General features: G+C 40.0%; 1 protein-coding gene across 2 annotated transcripts in view; it reads left to right on the forward strand.

Annotated features, from left to right (window-relative positions):
* Nucleotides 1-13,278, forward strand: part of epha6 (eph receptor A6) — a 695,995-nt gene extending 682,717 nt beyond the window's left edge. For both annotated transcript variants that reach the window (XM_072585079.1, XM_072585081.1), the window contains 2 exons: nt 2,137-2,286; nt 6,177-13,278. In XM_072585079.1, coding sequence (XP_072441180.1) covers nt 2,137-2,286; nt 6,177-6,291 — 265 coding nt within the window. In that variant the 3' untranslated portion in view covers nt 6,292-13,278. The remainder of the gene's footprint in view (nt 1-2,136; nt 2,287-6,176) is intronic.
* The last annotated feature ends 11,023 nt before the right edge of the window (nt 13,279-24,301 follow it).

Genomic DNA, 24,301 nt, shown 5'->3' on the forward strand with positions numbered 1-24,301 from the left:
GACTAAGGTAAGCTAATTAATGCACTTGCTCACATCCATCATCTCCCCATAGGGAGTGAAATTCTGCCCCAAAGCCAGATTCTAGGACCACACTGAGTTGGGCAGGAGGAGAACGTTGGCAGCTGGAGAGTAGATCACAGATCATGCCCCATTTCTGACTCTTTCTAGTTTCCACAATGTCAGAAAGGATACTGGCTGGAAATCGCTAATTCTGCTGTTGAAAAGTTGCTGTCACCATTGTGGAAGTGGATATTTTAGAATATCTGTAACTTACTTGGAGATGGCTACATTTTTGAAGCATTTCTAAATCACACCTGATGAATACTGATGTGAACCAGGACTTGGGCATAAGAAGTGCCTGAGTGGTCGGTAAAAATGATGATGCTCCCTTTTTAACTCTTCATGAAATGCTGTAGCCTGAGCTTTTTTCTATCTTTACTCAATTGAATTTTGATAGTGCTGCAATTGAAGAAGATAAGTGACCATTACATAATGTGGTTGCCAAGTTGTTAGTGCTGACAGTTGGCAAACTGCCAAGTGAGAGAAGAGAATTGGAAAAGTGGCAAAAACTTCAGATGTATTAGAATAGACCATCGACTGTTATTCTGCATTGTACAATATGGAAAGCATCGCCCAGTATGAGATTACTGCCTAATTGCTTAAACATTTCCAGTGACTTTCATTCAATCTGTAAAGAACATCACTGCCTTCTGTTGACTTGTTGAAAGCTATGAGAGATGTCTGATCATTTTGCTTTAATAAATACTGTTTAATTATAGAACAGTCTGAGGAAATGCCAATTTGTTGGCTTAGCTACCCACCAATCCATTGATAATTTTTTCATGACAAGTTTTTTTTTGCACTTCTATTCTGGGGAGTATGCATGTGCTTAATATGAAATAGTTTTGGTCTTCTAATAGTATGCTTTCAATGTTTTAGTTTTCTAATGGTTTTCAAAATTCAATGAAGTGAATTGTATTTATTTTGACAGATTTATGAGTTTCTAAGTTTTCCAGTTACATTTGTTCATCTCACTAGGTTATCCCCTCATTTGCTTCAGCAGAATGAAAATCTTAGAGCCTGACATAACTGGGACAAAGGCAAGCAACTTTGGTAAAATTCCCAATTCTCGATTTGATGATGACACTCAAATTCTTTAGTGATTTTAAAGACCTGATATTAAAGTCACACCTCTTTTTTTAAGAGAAAACCAAATAATCAATTCAACCTTTAACCTTACATTTCTGGCATTATTAATGTCAATCTCTTTTCTGTTACTTAATCTATTTTTCTAACCAATCTGTTCAAACATGTTATTCCACATCTCTGGAGGAGGTGGGAAACTTGAACTGGTAGGGACACGATCTATGTGTCACAGGAGAGCCCCCAAAATCAGACTATTGGTTGATTGTGTTTTACTTAAATCATTCATGGAATGTGGGCATTATTCTGAGTAAGAAACTGGGAACAACTCCCTTGCTGTTCTTCAGGATATTGCCATGGGACTTTTAACAACCACTTGGGCAGTTAAATAAGACCTCAGTTTATCTCACCAAAACAGCAGCATCTCCATCTATGCAACACTGTCTCTGAACTGCAATTGACTATTATTTTTGTGCTCAAGTTCTGGAGTGGGATTTGAACAAAAAGTCTTCTATCTCAGATGCTGATGTGCTACTAACTGAGACACGACTGACACGATTAATTAATTGTTTTACATTTTCTTTTGCTTTATACTGCAAAATGGTTTATTGAATCTTTTTCTTCACACTGTAGACCAACTACTTATCACCTGATTGAGCCCACTTCTCCATCATAATTTTCTGGTTATGTTTATTGTTTCTCTTGGGATTTATTCCAAATATTTCTCAGTAAGCATTCGATTCTTTGTATGAGACTAATGACAGATCAAAGCGAATGGGTAACATTTTGTGTTCAGGTGATGAACTGTAGCCATAGATCACACACATGGAATAGCTGTTCTGGTATCAGCTTTAATTTTCACCTGATAAAATGTTATAGCCTTCTGGTCAGGCTCCAAATAATGTAAGGACATGTGTAACAATTGGAACAAGGAGTACAGTTTCATTATGAATGCAACAAATGTAGAATACTTTTGAATTTCTTTTAATACAGATTACCAGAATCTCCTGGTGAACTGCCAGAGTTTTCTTTGTTTCTCTCCGTAAATGATTGGCTGGACTCAATCAAAATGGAACAGTACAAGAGCAATTTCATGGCCGCAGGCCTCACAAGTTTGGATTCAGTCACAAGGATGAGTATTGAGTAAGTAGAATATAATGTCATAACATCTTATGGTGGCTGCTCAAATCTCACTTCCCTGAGACTATTGTCTGGGCAGCATTTGCATTCATTGGTATGTGATTTTAGATTAAGGTATGCACATAATCTGCTTCATCAAAGAGAGAACATATTGAAGCAAACAAAACAGAAATTGCTAGACAAGTTATGAATCTGATTAAATTGAACCAGAACCTCTATTCCTGAGGTACCCCTTCTTCCAACTAATCTAGTACTGTCCGATAATTTAAGTTCAGTTAATTTCTATAAGTTAATTGTGCTTTAAGCATACAAGCAAGGGATTCCCCTTTTGTTTCCACTTCAACTTCCCCTTTCTTCCAGTTTTATCTCAGCATAACAACTTTCTCCTTTGCTACACTGTTTTACCATTATCATGTTATTTCTCTAACATAACTCTTGGTTCTACTAAGTAATTTTCTTCATCATTTTCCAGAAAGGGATGATCACCTTGTTGGGATCAATTATAGCTCCCCTAATAGTCAGCAAGAAATTGAAAAGCAAGTATGAAGGAGCTCTTAGATATCTGTAAGAAAATTAGGGTTGTAATGGTAAGAGATTTTAACTGTTGGACTCTCATAGTGTTGAGGCCTTGGATGGAGAGGAATTTGTCAAATGTGTACACGAAAACTTTCTTACTCAATATGTGGATGCACCTACGAGAGAAGAAGCAATAGTTGACCTTCTGTTGGGAAATAAGGCAATGCAAGTGACTGAGGTGTCAGTGGGAGAGCACTTTGGGCCAACTTTTCATAATTCTATTAGTTTAAAATATTTAGGGAAAGGATAGAACTGATCAAAAAGTTGAAGTTCCAAACTGGAGTAAGGCCAATTTTGATGGTATTAGACAGGAACTTTCAGACATTGATTGAGGGAGGCTACTCGCAGATAAAGTGATGGTTGGAAAGTGGAAAGCTTTTACAAATGAGTCAACAAGAGTTCAAAGATGGTATGTTGCTGTGGGTCTGAAAGTCAATGCTGGTAGGTGTAGGGAATGCTGGTTGACTAGATAAATTGAGGCTCAAGAAAAAGAATATATCAGATGTTGACAGCTGGGATCCATAGCAGAGCATGAGAGCAATGGGAGTATACTTAAGAGGGAGATCAGGAGGGCAAAAAGGGGACATGACATAACTTTGGGAAATAGAGTTAAGGAGAATCCAAAGAGATTCTATACATACATAACAGGCAAAAGAGTAACTAGGGAGACAATAGGGCCCCTTAAAGATCAGCAAGACAATTTCTATGTGAAATCATAGCAGATAGGTGAGATACTAAACAAATATTTTGCACCAAACTTTACTGTGGAGAAGGACTTGGAAGCCAGGGAACTTGGGAAATAAATATTAATGTCTTGAGAAGAGTTCATATTACTGAAGAGAGAGAGGTGCTGGAGGTCTTAAAACACACAAAGGCAGATAAACATCCCAGGACCTGATTAGATATTTCCCGGAACTTTACGGGAAGCTCGGAAAGAAATTGCTGGGCCTCTTGCTGTGATATTTGTGTCATCGATAGCCATGAGTGAGGTACAAGAAGACTGGAGATTTGCTAATGTGATGCCATTATAGGCACAGTGGCTCAGCGGTTAGCACTGCTGCCTCACAGTGCCAGGGACCCGGGTTCAGTTCCACCCTTGAGTGACTGTCGGTGCAGAGTTTACACATTCTCCCTGTGTCTGAGTCAGTTCCTTCCAGCTGCTCTGATTTTCTCCCACAGTCCAAAGATGTGCCATAGGGATGTGCAGGCTAGTTGGATACGCCATGAGAAATTCAGGGTTACGGGGTTCAGGTAGGGGGGGGGTTGGGTCTGACTGGATTGTTCTTCAGCGGGTTGGTGTGGACTTGGTGGGCTGCATGGCCAGCTTCCACACTATAGGGATTCTATGACTATGATGATAAATGCTGTAAGGAAATCCCAGGGAACTATAGACTGGTGAGCCTAACATCACTGGTAGGTAAGTTGTTGCAGGTGATTCTGAGGGATGGTATTTACATGCATTTGGAAAGACAAAGACTGATCAGGGAGAGTCAACATGATTTTGTGTGTGGGAAATTGTCTCACTAACTTGATTGCATTTTTTGAAGAAGATTGATGAAGACAGTGATAGACATTGTCTCTATGTACTTCATCAAGGTATTCAACAAGCATTTTTGGAGCTTGATATTAATAAAGCATGAAACTGACACATACTGAGCCAACACATCCCAGACATCTCATAATGTAGCTCCAGTATGCCCAGCATGTTCATTTCCAAGTATTATTCCTTTTTCCCACAGGGATGCTATTGAGAAATAATTAGTTGTAAAACTGGCCAATTGCCATGTGCTGTCCAGCAAGAAGAAAACTAACAGGCAGATGCACACACATTTATCTATAACTTCAACTTGCGGTCTGAGCTATAAATAGAAACAGCCAAAAAAGTTAATTAATGTGGTAGAGCTTTTCAGGTGAACTGAGTCCATGCTACTCGATATTTGTTACTTCCAAATAATGCGAAAAGCACAACACGATTTGCCTTCCTAATTGCTTGCTAGCTTTGTGTTCTTTGTATAATTGCCTCTCAACATCAGCATTTTCAATTTTCTCACCTTTCAAGAATATCTTGCCTCTTTCACTTGATACTGAAGTGAATATTGTCATATTTCCCCTCATTATACCTCAACAGCCACCTTCTGGCTCACTGGCTTAATCTGTCTGTAAGTATCTGTTTGGCCAGCACTACCACCCAATTTAATGCAGATTAACATTTATTGTGCTATGAGCATTCTGACATTTGTAAACTTCAATGTGAGTAAATAGACAAAAGTAATCTCCAGTTCACTCGATGCATCTCGTCCACATTTTCTTTCTCCTTTTGTATGAGAAAAAGTCCTGGGAGCTACATTGATTTATAAAGATGAGCAATCATAAGTAAATCTTCCCTTTTGAAATATTTCTTACAATCTATCTGGGCTTAATCAATCAATTTACAGCTTCACCACTTTTCAACATTTCAAACTGTAAATATCTCTGTTCAGGAGAGGCAATGGCCTAGTGGTATTATTGCGAGACTATTAATCCAGAGGCCCAAAGAATGTCCCAGATTTGAATCCCACCATGGCAGATAGTAGGATTTGAAATCAATAATAATCTGGAATTAGGCGTCTAATGATGACCATGAAACCATCATAAATTGTCAGGGGAAAACCCCATTAGGTTCACTAATGTCCATTACGGAAGGAAACTACTGTCCTTAGCTAGTCTGCTGTATATGTGACTCCAGACCCACAACAATGTGGTTGATTCTTAATTGTTAATGATTAGGGGTGAGCAATAAATGCTAGTCCACCCAGTGATGCCCCCAATCCTGTAAATGAATTTAAAAATGTACTGGTTTCCCTTATGTGAAGGGTGTATTTAAAATGCTTGGAGTGCTGGGCAATGGAAATTTGAGGCAGAAAGTTGAGAGAGGTCAGAGACAACAAATCGGATGATGGAAGATTCTCAAAATGTCTAATTGACTTAGACTTAAATGACAAATCTTAAAATGTTTGCAAGTTGCCAGATTTGTCTCAAACTGTTTAAAATTAACCTCCTGTCTGTAACGTTTTTGCTAGTATATGAAGAAATATAGAAAAATAAGAACTATGCTGTATCACTGCTGCTTCCTTTATCTCTATCATATATGTTTTCAGTCAATTTATTCAAGTGTAATATGCTGGGATCACCATTCTTTCTTTCTTCAGTTTTAGGTGATTCCTAAAGATGAATGAAATGGCTGGCTTTGTTTTCAGAGTGGATTGTATATTTTCATATAAACTTCCAATCTTTAACATACTATGACATAATATCAGTTTTACTTTGTTTTGTTCTAGTGATGTGAGAAGAATTGGGGTCACATTAATAGGACATCAGAGACGAATAGTGAGCAGTATACAGACTTTGAGATTGCACATGTTCCACATACAGGAGAAAGGATTTCATGTGTGAATACACTACTAATGCTATTGAGTTCTATCTCAGCAAGTTCAGTGGGAGAACATTTTATAACTACAATGCCTAGCTTTGTCTATGTGGAAAGTATGATGAGACATTGATAGTTGACATTTCTTTAATTTGGACAAGTTTTCAACATGAATCTTAAGCCTCCACAAGTTTCCGTACTTTAGATAAAACTTTACGAACCAATTCCCGATAGAGCTAACAAACTATTGCTAATAAAGTGGAGTCTAAGAAACACTAATTGCCAATTACTCCATTGTTATTTAAAGAAGAGTTCATGTGTAGATGGATACCTCTTGCAGTAATATTCTAATGGCCATGTGGCTGCAACAGTATTGATACGTTTAGAGTTATAGATTGAGAAGTAATCTCTTTTCCATGTTTGTGACTGTTTAGCTGCTAATATCAAATGTGCAATCAAAAGATTGACTTTAATATGTTCTTTTTGTAATTTATCCTGTACAGATCCGAAAGGATTTTTTCTGTTCTTCAAATTAATTCTTGGTATGCTAGTATATGGATAAAATAGACATTAACTGAACTTGAAAGTATTGAGTCTAAAAGATCTTGCAATTTAACTCATGAGAATAGATGTGGGAGTTGCCTTATTTCATTTTGTGTTCATCTGAGAATGAATTTTATGTGTGTAGGTATATTTTTACAGAAAAGAAAATGTAGTTAGCAATTTAATGCCATCACCAGGCTATTACCTTTTAATATCAGTGAGTATTTATTAGGCCTTAATCTGCAATCATTTTGTTCATAGATACACCTATGTTTCTGAGATTGTGCCTACAATTATGACTGTTGAGCACTTCAGATTGCCATGAATAACAGTTGTCATTTCTTTTTCCTTTTGAGTTCTCTGTCCAAAGACAGATCTGATCCACAGTGCCACAAGCTTCACTACAGGGAGGGCAGGAAGCCAGCTCCCCAGTCCAGCCCAGGGATTGAAGCCCAGGCTGATCCATGCCAGCCATCTAGCTTACTGAGTCAGTCACCACACCAAGAAATAAGAAGTCCAAGTTTTGTGATGACATACAGTGGTTCATGCATATTGTAGCTTATAGCTGTGAATATTAAAAATAGACTCCAATTCTTCCATCAAATGGCTGCCACACATTTTTCCCACTCATATCTTATCATTGGCGAGTATTGGAGGGATTTACACGTTGACACTCAACATGCTGACAATATCAATGGCCATCATATCTTGCAGTAGAATTTGAAACTGGAGAGGCTCTGAGGTAAGGATGCAACACATTGTGCAACATGGCCTCCAATTGTAAGTTAGGTTTCTAAAGTTATGTATTGCTACAGGAACCCCGGAGTGGCCGGTTAGACTTCAATCTACTTTTCAAAGTAGTTAGATTCCCTACGGTGTAGAAACAGGCCCTTCAGCCCACAAGCCCATACCAACCCTCCGAAGAGTAACCCACCCAGACCCATTTCCCTCCCAATGATGTGCCTGACACTATGGGCAATTTAGCATGGCCAATTCCCCTAACCTGCACATCTTTAGACTGTGGGAGGAAACCCATGCAGACACAGGGAGAATGTGCAAACTCCACACAGACAGTCACCCGAGACTAGAATTGAACCTTGGTCCCTGGTGCTGTGAGGCTGCAATGCTAACCACTGGGCCACCATACCACCTAGTTGGCAAGAGTCCCCGTATAAAGCTAGCATGGATCATCTTTCAAGATGCAGATTAAGGTCTAATAATGTCACCAGGAGTTAACTTCAAGTTTAACTTTTGCTTGTGGAAGAAGTCCTCTCTGGGATTACCTCTATGGAATTTCAATGGGCAGAGGATCCAAAGCCAGGAGAGTCCCAAGTACAAAAGTTATTTTGTTGAGCCTTTGATGTCATTTTTACCCTCAAGTGATCCTCTGGGTCCCGCTGGGAAAGTTTAGACCTCCCCTGCCCCAGTTCTTTCCTCTTTTCTGCTGTAACACCTTTCTGAAACCCACTTTCTACAACTAACATCCTTGTCAGTAAGACTCCCTTTGCTTGTTCTGGTGGTCTCCTGCTTCCTCAACATTTACTGCTGCATGCACGTGAAGCCCAAGAGATAAAATGTCTTGGGTAAGGCTCTTCTGGTACAATGATAGTGTCCCTACCTTTGGGCCAGGATGCCTGGGTTCAAGTCCCATCTGTTCCAGAGGTGTGTTATAACATCTCTGAGCAGGTTGTTTAGACAAATCTGTCATCATACCAGATTAAGAGAGAGGGGCTTCGCATTAATGCCCCATTCATCCGTTCCCTCATCTAGCCAAATCCCACCTCAAGTTCAAAAAGTACCCGATAAGATATTGAGAGTTGCTACATTTGTTTCACTTTATTTCTCTAGTTGTTGGTTTCACAGTTTGGAATGTTTAGCTTACATATCAGTAACCTCAGATTAACTATGGTTTGGCAACTCTTATCAAGTTTCAGCCAGCCTATACGTTACATGGACCAATGCATTGACACAAAGTGTGAATTGGTGAATGACAGTCTCACTAGGATGATGTAGGAAATGCAAGGACATTTTATAGTTGCCATGAAAAGATGAAAATAAAAATTCAGCAAATGTTTGAACACATATTAGTGAAGAACTTGAAATTCTGAACAAACAAAATGGCAGTTCATTAAAACAATCTTTTGGTTCCCATAGAAACGGGTAGCTTAAAAAAATTAACTTCCATTTAATAGCTGAACAAATAACATGTCAAGATTTCATATTTTAAAACATTCACAATAACAAGCAAACTAAAGTCACAATGGACACCATTTTTTGTGGTCTCTTCATGCTTTAAACTACAGGACAGAATGTTTAAAATTAAATAAACCACCATTATCTATTGTACACTGTCCTTCAATTGGACATTCAGTTTTCCCAGAACCAGTCCAAAGTGATTCTTAACTCCCTATGCTTTGCTTCTAGTCTCCTATTTCCTTGGTCAGTGAATTTTTAATCTCAACTATCTTTTGCAGTGAGCTTTCTCCGCCAGAGATTCTAATCCAGACTAGGTGAATCTTCCAGTCATTCCTCACAAACTTGATCTTTCCAGCTGAATCACATGGACCTAATATCACTTGTATAAGAGGCCAACAATCTGATATTTTGGAACCAAATGGACAGATTAAGGCATAACAGTTCACAGCCTTACAATCATCACATTCATTTTATGAGACCTTGCCATTGCTTGCAATTGTAGATGTTATATCTTCAATCTTGGCCCCCTTTACTCTCTAACAGTTGAAGCCCAGGCTTGCTGTAGGCAAACTGTAGAACAGGTCACATGACTCCTTTTTTTGTTAAATGAAGGACAGTCTCAAACATAACAATACATCTTATAGCTGTAAAATTTCCACCCAGAGACTGAAACATTATTAGCATTTTTGTGAATTTTCATAAATACTATTCAAAATATAACAACTTACAAAATTCTACTCAGTTTAACAGTCAGAATGCTACATATGGTGTAATTAACATTTGCCTCCCGTGCTGTCACATTTTCCCATTAATCAGTCCATGTTAGCAGCATCCCTATCTTTAACCTATATCAACAAGATACATGCTACTGTTATGATTTAAAGTCCATTTCAAGTCCATTTTTAAAATTAATCCTCTCAAATACAAGATAATTTGCTTTGTTGCCAGTGATTTCACTCTCTGTTATGTGTCACGGGTCTCTTGTTCAGTAAATTCCATGGCGTCTCTAAGTAGTTGTAAATAGTTAATTAAATAGTTGTATCCTTGGTCTGATTTGGTTAATTTTGCCAAGAATAATGTTTCTTCTGATAGACTTCTAATACTCCCCCTTAACAAGCAAGTGTAAATCATAGACACAGAACAACTTCTCTGCTGTGATGCTGTTCACGCACAGGATTCTATATTGTTCTGAGAAAGAGTCATTTGACCCAAAACTTTAACTCTGATTTCTCTCCACAGATGCTGCCAGACCTGCTGAGCTTTTCCAGCAATTTCCAATTTTGTTTCTGATTTACAGCATCTGCAGTTTGTTCAATTTTTATTCTGCATTTTTACTGCTTCTGTCAAACCAGAACACTCTTAATCATCAGGGTGTTGAATTTTTAAACTCGGTTTTTGGATCATTGGTCTTTTTCAATGATATAGGGATTTTAAAAAATATCAACCTCGAGAAAATATAATCTTTAACTCTTAAGATTATTTTCTGCTAATCAGCAGCTAATATTAATGCTTTATTCAAGTTAAAACCACCAAATTTTTAATCTTAATTGCATTTACAAAGAAATCAGTTTGCTCAGCAATTTTGTTAGACATGTCCCAGATTGGTATTGTGTGCTACTTTTACAGTTTTATCCTCTCTCCTCCTGAAGGCAGTTCTTTTCATTGTTATAATTTTGTTTCTATCACAAGGATTATAGTATTTCATTCTCGTCGTAATGTATGAGCCTAAACAGGAAGTATGTTCCCATATCTGTAACATTTGAGATCCAGATATGATTATGCTGCTGTCTTGATCCAACAGTCTCACATGCACTTTTTAGAAGGGGTTACTAGAAGGTGATTAAAACCAGTACAGTGTCATTAAAGTCAATTGTAGCATACCCACTATGTCTGGGATCAGCTACCCCTGTGGGGTGGCACGGTGGCTTAGCAGTTAGCACTGCTGCCTCACAGCGCCAGGGACCCGGGTTCGATTCCAGCCTTGGGCAACTGTCTGTGGGGAGTTTGCACATTCTCCCATCACAAAGATGTGCAGGTCAGGTGAATTTACCATGCTAAATTGCCCATAGTGTTAGGTGCATTAGTTAGGGGTAAATATAGGGTAGGGGAAAGGGTCTGGTTGGGTTACTCTTCGGAGGGTTGGTGTGGACTTGTTGGGCCAAAGGGCCTGTTTCCATACTGTAGGGAATCTAACCTAATCTAATCCAATTCAGAACACAATCTTAGTATACAAACAGAAATCTGGAAAGTTTGAAAAGATCACCAGTCTTTGGTCATATGATCACAACAATAACAATGAACCATTGAAATTTGAAACAAAAATAGAAGTTGCTGGAGAAAGCAGGTCTGGCAGCAATTGTGGAGAGAAAGCAGAGTCACCATTTCGAGTCTAGTGACACATCAACAGAGCTGGTCTGATTTATTCAAACAGACTTAACATTCAAGTGGCCAGGGTCTTAATCTAGTGTTGGTGGAATCAGTAACAAAGGTGAAATGGCTTGTCCTACTACTCATGGAAGCAGAAGTTCCTCTTCAAATTTTGCCAAGATTGGGCCTTGCTGGCAATAACAACGTAAAGTGAACGAATCTATTATAGATTCACGCATTGCAGAAGGAGGCCTTGCAGCCTGTCCTGAATTTTTCCAATGGTCCTGTAGTCTTTTTTTCCATTCAACTATTTATCAATTCCCTTTAGTAGTCGAGCCACTTGACATACAATGAAAGATGATTATTTCAAGTCGTTTTCACTTTATTAAACTTATGTAGACTTTGTATTGAACAACAGTTCTATAATACTATTGTTTTGACCTAACTCAAAATTTGTCTTCAAGTGTTCAATAAGATACCAATAAGTGATTTACATTTGTAGTAATCGTAACACCCTCAAAAGATTTTATTTCTCCCCCTTAAGATTAAACCAACTCTGAAAATTAAGGTTGTTACATGCACCTTATTTCCTTAAATGTTTGTTAGCTTTGGTTAAATGGATCAACATTAACTGCAGCCCATACAACTGAAATAAAAGTACAGTAGATAAAATTTTCAGAATTGAAAAAGCACATAAAATATTTCTGTTAATTAGCAATTCTTATGGATATATACAGGGTCTGCTAGGAGAAATGCAATTTCAGCCAATTTACAAACATATTTTCTTGTGGTCTTAGCAGAATTTCAATGATTTGGTAAAAGTGGATCACTTTTTCTCATAACCTTGGCCTGTAGTATTTGGCTGAAAGGATTCTACATACTGGTAGCATATCTAATTATTTCTCAGTAGGTTACCTCTACAATTCCTGCAAATGAAGCTCCCAAATTTAACCAGAGCAGGGATAATTCAAAAAAGAAGAAATATAAAATTTGATGATGACTAACTCCAGGCAAATACACCAGGGGCGTTTAGCTTTAAAGTACCACTTATAGAAGGTTTGGAGTAAATTGGCTACCCACTGCTTCAAGAGGATATGATTTGTGATTGTCAAAGGTCTGAACAGCAGAAAAGAAAGGTACCTGTAAATGACTGGGAAGTTTCAAAAAGATGTATGTATTTCTTTGTATTTTTCATCACTATTTACCAATTAATGCAAGTAAGCAATACTATACTGTCATTAATGTCAGTGGATAAGAGCAGATGCAATTCCCTCCTGTCAGAACCACATATGAGCTGTAAACAGCTTGCTGACCAAAACAATTGAAAGGTTTTTTTAATTCCTGAGTACAGCTAGGTCCAACGGTTCAGTAATTTATGGTTGAGGTTTTCAGGCTTTTCTGTGCTGGCTACAGAAGTGATCCTAAATGTCCAATCCCTGACATTTTACGACCTCCACAGACACTTCTGCAACCTTCAGAGCAATAGTTTACAGCCAGCTTTCAAGAGCAACAAATATCAAATGCTAATGTTGTACAAATATTTGTTGAAATTCTAAGATTTTTAAAGTTGTCAGTTGATCTCTAGCAAACACAGAAATGTTTTCAAACTGTTAAATGAAGCAAAGCAATCTGTGGACCAACTGCAGTTATTCATTAAACAAATGTCAGTTCATGTAAAATTTCCATAATTTACCAGCATGCCTAGAGTTAATCGTAATTAGAGTTTCAGCTCTCTATAGCTGGGAGTGGACAGGTAGAATTGTGGTGTCTGAATCTGGGACATTTATTCACACAGAGTATGCTGTATGGCAAATATCTGCTGAACAATGATGTAAAGAGATTTTGTACAAAGTACAAGTTACTTATTGCTGTATTTTATTTTTCTATTATTTCTTAATGAAGCATTAAAAGTGTTACAGATTAAAATAGTTCATTTATTAAACTATTTATTAGCAAATTAAACAGTTGTCAATGCTTGTCATTTGCATTCATGCATTATAACCATTCCTTGTAAAATGCTGCACACCTATGAGCACCAGTTCAATCAGAAAAAGATAGGTTTACATCCTTAATACCAGTCTTTTTTGAACTATATTTTGTGAAAAATTTTCAACGCGTATCAGGTATAATTCATTCAAGCTACTATTTCTGTGAGGTCTAGATTGAAGTGATTGAGAGAATCCTTAAAAGAGTATAAAGGCAGTAGGAAGTTACTTAAGAGGGAACTCAGGAGGGCAAAAAGGAGATGTGAGATAACTTTGGCAAATAGGGCTAAGGATAATCCAAAGGATTTTCATAAATACAATAAGGACAAAAGGATACGAGGGAAAGAATAGGGCCCCTCAAAGATCAGCAAGACAGCCTATGTGTGGAGCTGCAGGGAGATGGGGAGATACTAAACAAGTATTTTCCATCAGTGTTTATTGTGGAGAAGGGCATAGAAGATATAGAATGTGGGGAAATAGATGGTGACATCTTGAAAATGTCCATATTACAGAGGAGGAACTGCTGGATGTCTTGAAACACATAAAAGTGCATAAATCCCCAGGACAAGATCAGGTGGGCGCTAGAACTCTGTGGGAAGCTAGGGAAGTGATTGTTGAGCCTCTCGCTGAGATATTTGTATCATCGATAGTCATAGGTGAGGTGCCGGAAGACTGGAGGTTGGCTAACGTGGTGTCACTGTTTAAGAAAGTGGTAAGGAAAAGCCAGAGAACTATAGACTAGTGAGCCTGATGTCAGCAATGAGCAAGTTGTCGGAGGGAATCCTGAGGGACAGGATGTACATGTATTTGGAAAGGCAAGGACTGATTACGGATAGTCAGCTTGGCTTTGTGCATGGGAAATCATGTCTCACAAACTTAATTGAGTTTTTTAAAGAAGTAACAAAGAGGATTGATGAGGGCAGATTCGTGGATGTGATCCATATAGACTTGAGTAAGGTGTTCAACAAAGTTCCCCATGGGAGACTGATAGCAAAATTAGATCTCATGGAATACAGGGAGAACTAACCATTGGGATACAGAACTAGGTTGAAGGTAGAAGACAGAGGGTGGTGGTAGAGGGTTGTTTTTCAGACTGGAGGCCTGTGACCAGTGGAGTGCCACAAGGATCGGTGCTGAGTCCACGACTTGTCGTCATTTATATAAATGATTTGGATGTGAACATAGGAGGTATAGTTAGTAAGTTTGCAGATGACAGCAAAATTGGAGGTGTAGTGGACAGCAAAGAAGGTTACGTCAGAGTACAATGGGATCTTGATCAGATGGGCCAATGGGCTGAGGAAGTTTAATTTAGATAAATGCAAGGTGCTGCATTTTGGAAAAGCAAATCATAACAGGACTTATATACTTAATGGTAAGGTCTTAGGGAGTGTTGTTGAACAAAGGGACCTTGGACCTTAGAAAAGATTTATTAGGATATTGTCTAGGTTGAAGGGTTTGAGTTATAGGAAGAGATTGAATAGGCTGGGTTGTTTTCCCTAGAGCGTTGGAAGCTGAGTGACCTTATAGAGGTTTATAAAATCATGAGAGTCATGGATAGGGTAAATGGACAAGTTCTTCTCCCTGGGATGGGGGAGTCCAGAACTAGAGGGCATAGGTTTAGGAGGAAAGGGGAATGATATAAAAGAGATCTAAGGGGCAACAAGGGTACATGCATGGAATGAGCTGCCAGAGGAAGTGGTGGAGGCTGGTACAAAAACAACATTTAAAAGACATTTGTATGGGTATGTGAATAGGGAGGATTTAGAGGGATATGGGCCAAGTGCTGGCAAATGGGACTAGATTAGGTTAGGATATCTGGTCGGCATGGACAAGTGGCACTGAGGGGTCTGTTTCCATGCTGTGCATTTCTGTGACTCAAAGCTTTCCTTTTCACTAGCCAGTCTGTTTCTGGAGGGAGATAAAATCCTATGCACATTAAAATGCTAGAGCATATCTATATGGTAATCAGATAGATAAGGAAATTAATACCGTTTACAATTGGACTTCAGCATTGATGGCTTTTTTAAAAAATTGTTATAATCTATCTATAGTACATATTAAAATATTTGTCATCGACTTAATGAAGTTTCAATTGGTGCATACACACACAATGAGTCAGCATTTACCTACCAGCAGAAAGATGATTGCATGGCGCAAGGGATTTCTTGAAAGAGGTAGAATCACTAACCATCTCAAATCAGGGACTTAAATGCACTATCGAAATATACTTTCTGTATAATCAACATGCACCCAGTATATCCACCCCCTAATTCAGTGGAAGCAGTTTACATGATGAACGAAAGTCACATCTTTGCAAAAACGTACTGCAATCTTCCTTTCATTCATGAAAACCTTTAACTTACAAATGAGAAGAAACCATCTCTGTATTAAGGGAGGGTTAAGGCAGGGTTGGCCCCAGGGGGTGTGTCAGGTCCAAAGTGGGATGTGAGGTGGTCGATTCAGGTCCCCGGGGGTAAGGGTGATTCAGCTCCTCAGATATGAAGGACAGTTGGGTCTGAAGTGGGTGAAGGGGTTAAAGACCTAGGAGGGTGAAGGCGGGGACAAATAAAGTGGTGTTAAGTCATGGTGTATGAAGACAAGTCAGGCATGGAGAGGGTGAAGTGGGTTTAGTCTGGAGGGGGTGTAGTGGGGTCAGATCCCTGGGGGAAGGGGAGAAGTAGAGTCAGTTCCTGGGGGATTAAGAAGAGTCGTGCAAGGAACAATTGAAAACCATTTGGATTTGAAGGGTTGAGTCCAGAGCAGGGAAAAGAGGGTCAGGTCTGAAGAAAATGAAGGGGGTCAGCTCCCAGGGTGGAGAGGATGTGGTGAAGGGTGTATTATTGTCCGGACAGGGCCATGAGTGCTGGCTGTTAAAAGTAAAACTGTCAAAGTGCAAAGTTTATGGAGAGGTAATGGTGAATGGGTAATGTAACATTATCTAAGCTAATGCTCTGGGGACATGGGTTCATAATCCTCCCACAGCAGCTTATCGAATTTGAATTTAATTAACAAATTTGGAGTATAAAACTCATCTCGGTACAAGTAGACATGACAACTATCACTGTTTGTCTAAGCTGTCTAGTGCACCACTTGCATTTAGGGAAAGAAATCTGCCATCTTAGCTGGTCTGACCTCCATGTGACTCCACAGAAATGTGGTCGGTTCTTATATTCCCTTTGAAATAGTCTGTCAAGTCCCTTCATTTGAGGCAATGAGAGATGGGTAACAAGTGTGGATCTTGCTGTCCCCACGGAAGAATAAAGTAAATGAAATAGCAACTGCAATATAAATGTTTTCATTAGTTATTCAGTTCCAGAACATACATTCTTCAATACGAAATATATATTTGCTTTACATAATTGAACTTAAATAAAACAATGAAATTTATTACATTGTTATCACTTTATTGCATCATAAGAAACTCTATCCAGGGCATTATTAAAATAATTTATTTGTCTCCATTCTCACCAGTGTGGACTACGGTTGAATTTACATTTTCCTAAGCAGAGATATAGATTGTGATATAAATGGTACAACCTCGTCCCATATGCATCTAAACCCAGTTTTCTTTTATTTGCTCATGGGACATGGCCAGCATTGGCTGGGTTAGCAGTTTATTGTCCATACCAAGGCCTGCAGGAAAGTGGCATTGATCTGCCTTCTTGAACTTTTGCAACCTGTGAAGTAAAAGTAGACCCATATAGGAAGGGAATTCCAGGATTTTGATCTAGCAACAATGAAAAAAAAACAAATCAGGATGGTGAATGGCTTGGAGGGGAACTTGTAGGTAGTGGCATTCCCATGTATCTGATGTCCTTGTCCTTCTACATGGATGTAATCATGAGTTTGGAAGGTGTGGTCTAAGGATCTTTGATAAGTTTCTGTAGTGCATCTCATAGATTGTACACACTGCTGCAATTAAGTGTCAGGGGTGGGGGTATTGAATATTTGTGGATGTGGTACTTTATCCTGGATGGTGTCACCTGGAGTGTTTTTGGAGCTGTACTCTTCCAGGTAAGTGGGGATATTTCACCACACTCCTGACTTGTGATTTGGAGATGGTGGACAGATTTTGGGAAGTAAAAAGCCATAAAAAGTATCTGAACATCCCACTGCCTTCTTGCAACATTATGCCTTATTCAGTCATGTAAAACAATGATAGACATGAAGCAGAAGAGCAGAATTTGTTTAAAAATGAACATGAGAGTTATGCAAAAATACCCTGATAGCATTTAAATGACTTGAATGGTATTAGATTATGCACATTGTTTAGAAATCAGAGGAATGACACCCTACATAGTAATAAATATGAGTAGTTGAAATTACTGGCCATTTTATCATTCAAATATTTCATGTCCTGGTATTAACTTCTTCATTCTGTAATACTCCTGGAGAGATTAACCCATTTATTTAAATTGGTATTCACTCAATGTAAATCGGAAATTTGGTATGAATGCATTAAGTGGTGACTAAAGCAACAACAATTTTTTTATCTAAAATTTTGAGATTTGAGATAATCATACATCCTCATTTTTAATTGTTAAAAATAATTGATATGATGAAAAGTTAATGGAAAGGTTTATTTATATTTTTAAATGTAAGCCTTTGAAAGGCCACTTTCTGCCAGCATAGCAATCCAAAATCATGACTGCAATACCCGGTGGGAGGACTCACTGCACGTGAGCAGATGCAATCACTGACATCACAGTCATTGATATTCTGTGGCTGGATTAGGAAACTCATTATCAAATACTTTCAAGGTAAAATAAACAGCAAAAATGGCACCGTTGGGAGAAATAAGTGCAGTGGAATTACACTTTAAAATAAATAATTAAGCATGAAAGCTATTTAAAAATCAATAACTAATAAATCTTGGAACAAATCCAGATTGACCTAAGAGCTGGTACTGACACAGTGATCTCAGTTCCACCTCAGACTTTCAATATAAAATCTTTTAATGAGGTGGTAAAAACCAATAAGAACAAAATATATTGTTTTTAAAAAGTCCATCCAACATGGAGCTCTAATCCACCAAAATTGAGAGTCTCGCTACTTATCAACTGAATTAGCCTGGCTGATACTAGAAAAGCTTCTAATGCCTAATTTAGCTTAGCTCACTGCCTTCTTTGTGTATATGCAATTGAGACTTACAAGTGGTGTTCAAGAGTTACAATGAAGAGAAATAGAGCACTCACAACACAGTAAATCAGTAACAGGGAGAAGTGGTGAAGGAAGAGCTCAGTGGAGAAGGTAATTCTGAAAAAGAGGGAAAAGTATAACAGTCAGAAAATGTACTTCATATAACACAGGTAAAGATAAAGCTCAAAGATAGAATATAATTAAGAAACATACGAGTAAAACATTACACAGGACAGGTTAGGATAAAGGTCCCTAATAGATATAGTTTATACAGATACACTGATTACAAGGAATAATTTGAAAGAATTCAAGGACAAATTAAACAGGAGTGTATTACATGAAAGCAATTATGAAAGCAGAGCTTCAAGCTGATCAGGACTGGGAACTAAATACTGGGAATTAAGTAAGTCCTCAGGTTGCAAACAGGTTCTCTTGAATCCTTTCATAAGTCAATTTATACACAATTCAGAACACAATGCAGGGCAACATAAAATAGCTGCTCGTAAGTACAAGGAAATGTTCATATGTCAGATCTTTAAAATTACACCCTGTATGGGATTGCATTCATAAGTATGAGCATTCATAAGTCAGATCTTCATAAATAATGGACCCCTCTGTAACCTAGAGAAGCATTAGGCTTAACTAAAATGAGGTTACAGGCTCAGGAAGCTACTTGCACGCTAAAGCCCAGAAACAGCTTCATATTGACAGAGCTAAGCAAGCCCACAGGTAACAGATCAATTCTACAGTCATCCCATAGTAAGCTTTAGCCAAAGAAGGACGATCTAAGATCATCCCTTTTTCAAAGATGGCAGAGTCCTACATGTTAAAGACCAGGAACCAAATAGGTAATTAATCTCAGTCTCCTTTGGAGGTCTACAAAATCACAGATACTCCCACAGCTTTACTATAAACTGACCGACTCCCACAGCGATCTAGACTACACCTCCTCCCACCCTGCCCCCTGTAAAAACACTATCCCATATTCCCAATTCCTTTGTCTCCGCCGCATCTGCTCCCAGGAGGACCAGTTCCAATACAGTACTACCCAGTTGGCCTCTTTCTTCAAAGACCGCAATTTCCCCCCAGACGTGATCGACGATGCCCTCCACCGCATCTCCACCACTTCCCGCTCCTCCGCCCTTGAGCCCCGCCCCTCCAATCGCCACCAGGACAGAACCCCACTCGTCCTCCACTACCACTCCACCAACCTCCATATACATCGTATCATCCGTTGTCATTTCCGCCACCTCCAAACGGACCCCACCACCAGGGATATATTTCCCTCCCCTCCCCATCAGTGTTCCGAAAAGACCACTCCCTCCGTGACTCCCTCGTCAAGTCCACACCCCCCACCAACCCAACCTCCACTCCCAGCACCTTCTCCCAGCACCTTCCCCTGCAACCGCAAGAAATGCAAAACTTGCGGCCACACCTCCCCACATTACTTCCCTCCAAGGCCCCAAGAAATCCTTCCATATCCACCACAAATTCACCTGTACCTCCACACACATCATTTACTGCATCTGCTGTACCCGATGTGGCCTCCTCTATATTGGGGAGACAGGCCGCCTACTTGCGGAACATTTCAGAGAACACCTCTGGGACACCCACACCAACCAACACTTCAACTCTCCCTCGCAGTCCACCAAGGACATGCAGGTCCTTGGACTCCTCCATCACCAGACCATAGAAACACGACGGTTGGAGGAAGAGCTCCTCATCTTCTGCCTAGGAACCATCCAACCACGAGGGATGAACTCAGATTTCTCCAGTTTCCTCGTTTCTCCTCCCCCCACCTTGTCTCAGTCCCAACCCTCGAACTCAGCACCACCTTCCTAACCTGCAATCTTCTTCCTGACCTCTCCGCCCCCATCCCCACTCCGGCCTATCACCCTCACCTTATCACCCTCACCTTAACCTCCTTCCACCTATCGCATTCCCAATGCCCCTCCCCCAAGTCCCTCCTCCCTACCTTTTATCTTAGCCTGTTTGGCACACTTTCCTCATTCCTGAAGAAGGGCTCATGTCCGAAACACCAATTCTCCTGCTCCTGCGATGCTGCCTGACGTGCTGCGCTTTTCCAGCAAAACCTTTTCAGCTCTGATCTCCATCATCTGCAGTCCTCACTTTCTCCTAGAATCTTATCTTAAGCCAATTTTTATTTATCCCTGTTATATCATGAACTATGTACAGCAAAGACTAAGTTTCCCAAAATCATCTCAGCTTTAGTACTGAAAGCTCGTGCACCAGAACAAACAATTCCCTCGCCAAGCTTTTTCAGTATAGCTATCAATACTGCCATCTACTTGACAATGTGAAAATTTTCCCAAGTATGCCAAATCCACAAAGAAGAGGACAAATCCAGTCCAGCCAATTACTACCCTATCAGTTAACTTCTCAATCACATGAGAAATGTTGGTGATGCCACTAACAGTATTATCTAGCAGCATTTACTCAGTAATAACTTGCTCGTCAATCATTTAGTAGTCGACATTAAAGGCGATACTGCAGTACGGTGCCTAGATTGCAACAGTTTGACCATTCATAGAGTCATAGGGATGTACAGGAAGGAAACAGATCCTTCGGTCCAACCCATCCATGCCGACCAGATATCCCAACCCAATCTAGTCCCACCTGCCAGCACATGGCCCATATCCCTCCAAACCCTTCCTATTCATATATCCATCCAAATGCCTCTTAAATGTTGCAATTGTACCAGCCTTCGCCACATCCTCTGGCAGCTCATTCCATCCATATACCACCCTCTGCATGAAAAAGTTGCCCCTTAGGTCTCTTTTATATCTTTCCCCTCTCACCCTAAATCTATGCCCTCTAGTTCTGGACTCCCCGATCCCAGAGAAAATACTTTGTCTATTTATCCTATCCATGCCCCTCATGATTTTGTAAACCTCTAAATGGTCACTCCTTAGCCTCCGATGCTCCAGGGAAAACAGCCCCAACCTGTTCAGCCTCTCCCTGTAGCTCAGATCCCCCAACTCTGGCAACATCCTTGTAAATCATTTCTGAATCCTTTCAAGTTTCACAACATCTTTCCGATAGGAAGGAGACCAGAATTGCACGCAATATTCCAACAGTGGCCTAGCCAATGTCCAGTACTCAATACTCCGACCAATAAAGGAAAGCATACCAAACACCTTCTTCACTATCCTTTCAACCTGCAACTCCACTTTCAAGGAGCTATGAACCTGTACTCCAAGGTCTCTTTGTTCAGCAACACTCCCTAGGACCTTACAATTAAGTGTATAAGTCCTGCTAAGATCTGCTTTCCCAAAATGCAGCACCTCACATTTATCTGAATTAAACTCCATCTGCCACTTCTCAGCCCATTGGCCCATCTGGTCCAGATCCTGTCGTAATCTGAGATAACCCTCTTCGCTGTCCACTACACCTCCAATTTTGGTGTCATCTGCAAACTTACTAATTGTACCTCTTATGCTCGCATCCAAATCATTTATGTCAATGACAAAAAATAGAGGGCCCAGCACCGATCCTTGTGGCACTCCACTGGTCACAGGCCTCCAGTCTGAAAAATTACCCTCCACCACCACCCTCTGTCTTCTACTTTTGAGCCAGTTCTGTATCCAAATGGCTAGTTCTCCCTGTATTCCATGAGATCTAACCTTGCTAATCAGTCTCCCATGAGGAACCTTGCCAAAAGCCTTACTGAAGTCCATATAGATCACATCTACTGCTCTGCTCTCATCAATCTTCTTTGTTACTTCTTCAAAAAACTCAATCAAGTTTGTGAGACATTATCTCCCACGCACAAAGCCATGTTGACTATCCCGAATCAGTCCTTGTCTTTCCAAATACATGGCTGAAAATGTGTTGCTGGAAAAGCTTTACCTTTCAGTGAATATAGGCTGCTGCTCTGTGATATACAAGACTGTTTACCTGCAACTTATAGCCAAAATGGAGAGTTTCTCCCTTTAGCTGCCAATATAGATTATTCTAGCTTCTCTGGTAAAGGCCTGTTTCACTGTGTACATTCTGCAGCCAGTGACTTTAGTAAATAGCACACCTTTTAATCCTGTTTTTACTAAGTGACAGAGCTGAAAATGTGTTGCTGGAAAAGCGCAGCAGGTCAGGCAGATTCCAAGGAACAGGAGAATCGACATTTCGGGCATCAGCCCTTCTTCAGGAATGAGGAAAGTGTGTCCAGCAGGCTAAGATAAAGGTAGGGAGGAGGGACGTGGGGGAGGGGCGTTGGGAATGCGATAGGTGGAAGGAGGTCAAGGTGAGGGTGATAGGCTGGAGTGGGGTGGGGGCGGAGAGGTCAGGAAGAAGATTGCAGGTTAGGAAGGCGGTGCTGAGTTCAAGGGATTTGACTGAGACAAGGTGGGGGGAGGGAAAATGAGGAAACTGGAGAAATCTGAGTTCATCCCTTGTGGTTGGAGGGTTCCCAGGCGGAAGATGAGGCGCTCTTCCTCCAACCGTCATGTTGCCATGGGCTGGCGATGGAGAAGTCCAAGGACCTGCATGTCCTTGGTGGAGTGGGAGGGGGAGTTGAGGTGTTGGGCTACGGGGTGGTTGGGTTGGTTGGTCTGCCCACCACTGAGGTCAGGCTCACCGGTCTATAGTTCCCTGGGTTGTCTTTACCGCCCTTCTTACACCTGATCAGGTCCTGGGGATTTATCCACCTTTAACCGTTTCAAGACATCCAGCACTTCCTCCTCTGTAATCTGGACATTTTGCAAGATGTCACCATCTATTTCCCTACAGTCTATATCTTCCATATCCTTTTCCACACTAAATACTGATGCAAAATATTCATTTAGTATCTTCCCCATTTTCTGTGGCTGCACACAAAGGCTGCCTTGCTGAATTTTGAGGGGCCCTATTCTCTCCCTAGTTACCCTTTTGTCCTTAATATATTTGGAAAAACCCTTTGGATTCTCCTTAATTCTATTTGCCAAAGCTATCTCATGTCCCCGTTTTGCCCTCCTGATTTCCAGGGTTTCGAGGTTCAGACAGACGTTTCTGTGGCCAGCAGAGAAAAAGCAGAATAGTGTGCTGTTTCCCTGGTAGGTATAGGGAATGTTGGATTACTAAAGAAATTGAGGGTTTGGTAAAGAAAAAGAAGGAAGCATATGTCAGGTATAGACAGGATAGAACGAGTGAATCCTTAGAAGAGTATGAAGGCAGTAGGAGTATACTTAAGAGGGAAATCAGGAGGGCAAAAGGGGGACATGAGATAGCTTTGGCAAATAGAATTAAGGAGAGTCCAAAGAGTTTTTACAAATATATTAAGGACAAAAGGGTAACTAGGGAGAGAATAGGGCCCCTCAAAGATCAGCAAGGCAGCCTTTGTGTGGAGCCACAGAAAATGGGGAAGATACTAAATGAATATTTTGCATCAGTACTTACTGTGGAAAAGGATATGGAAGATATATACTCCAATACCTAAAATACCTCAAAAAAAGGAACATTTCTTCCAGCCAGAATTTTTTCCCGTCCTCCATCTTGGATTACCCAGAATCCCAAGCTCATAAGAGATTCCATACTCGCGTTGAACATCAAGAATTGTTACTTGCTTCAAGGCAATCTGACAGCAAACAAGCCCACTTAGCAATGGACTCCTCTGAAGTTGTACATTAAACGCTGCAAATTCCATCAAGAATCTAACAAACCCTTGTGCTTTGAAGGAAATCTGCTTTTAAAAACTGGGCCCATGGTCTAAATTCCTTTTAGTAAGCAGTTGTATGGAGTCATTCATTCTCCAACAATAGTAATCCACATCCTCCATTTTCTCTTGTTCACCTGTGCCGACTGCTGTGCTCCA

The sequence above is a fragment of the Chiloscyllium punctatum genome, chromosome 15, assembly GCF_047496795.1.
Source record: "Chiloscyllium punctatum isolate Juve2018m chromosome 15, sChiPun1.3, whole genome shotgun sequence".
NCBI lineage: Eukaryota > Metazoa > Chordata > Chondrichthyes > Orectolobiformes > Hemiscylliidae > Chiloscyllium > Chiloscyllium punctatum.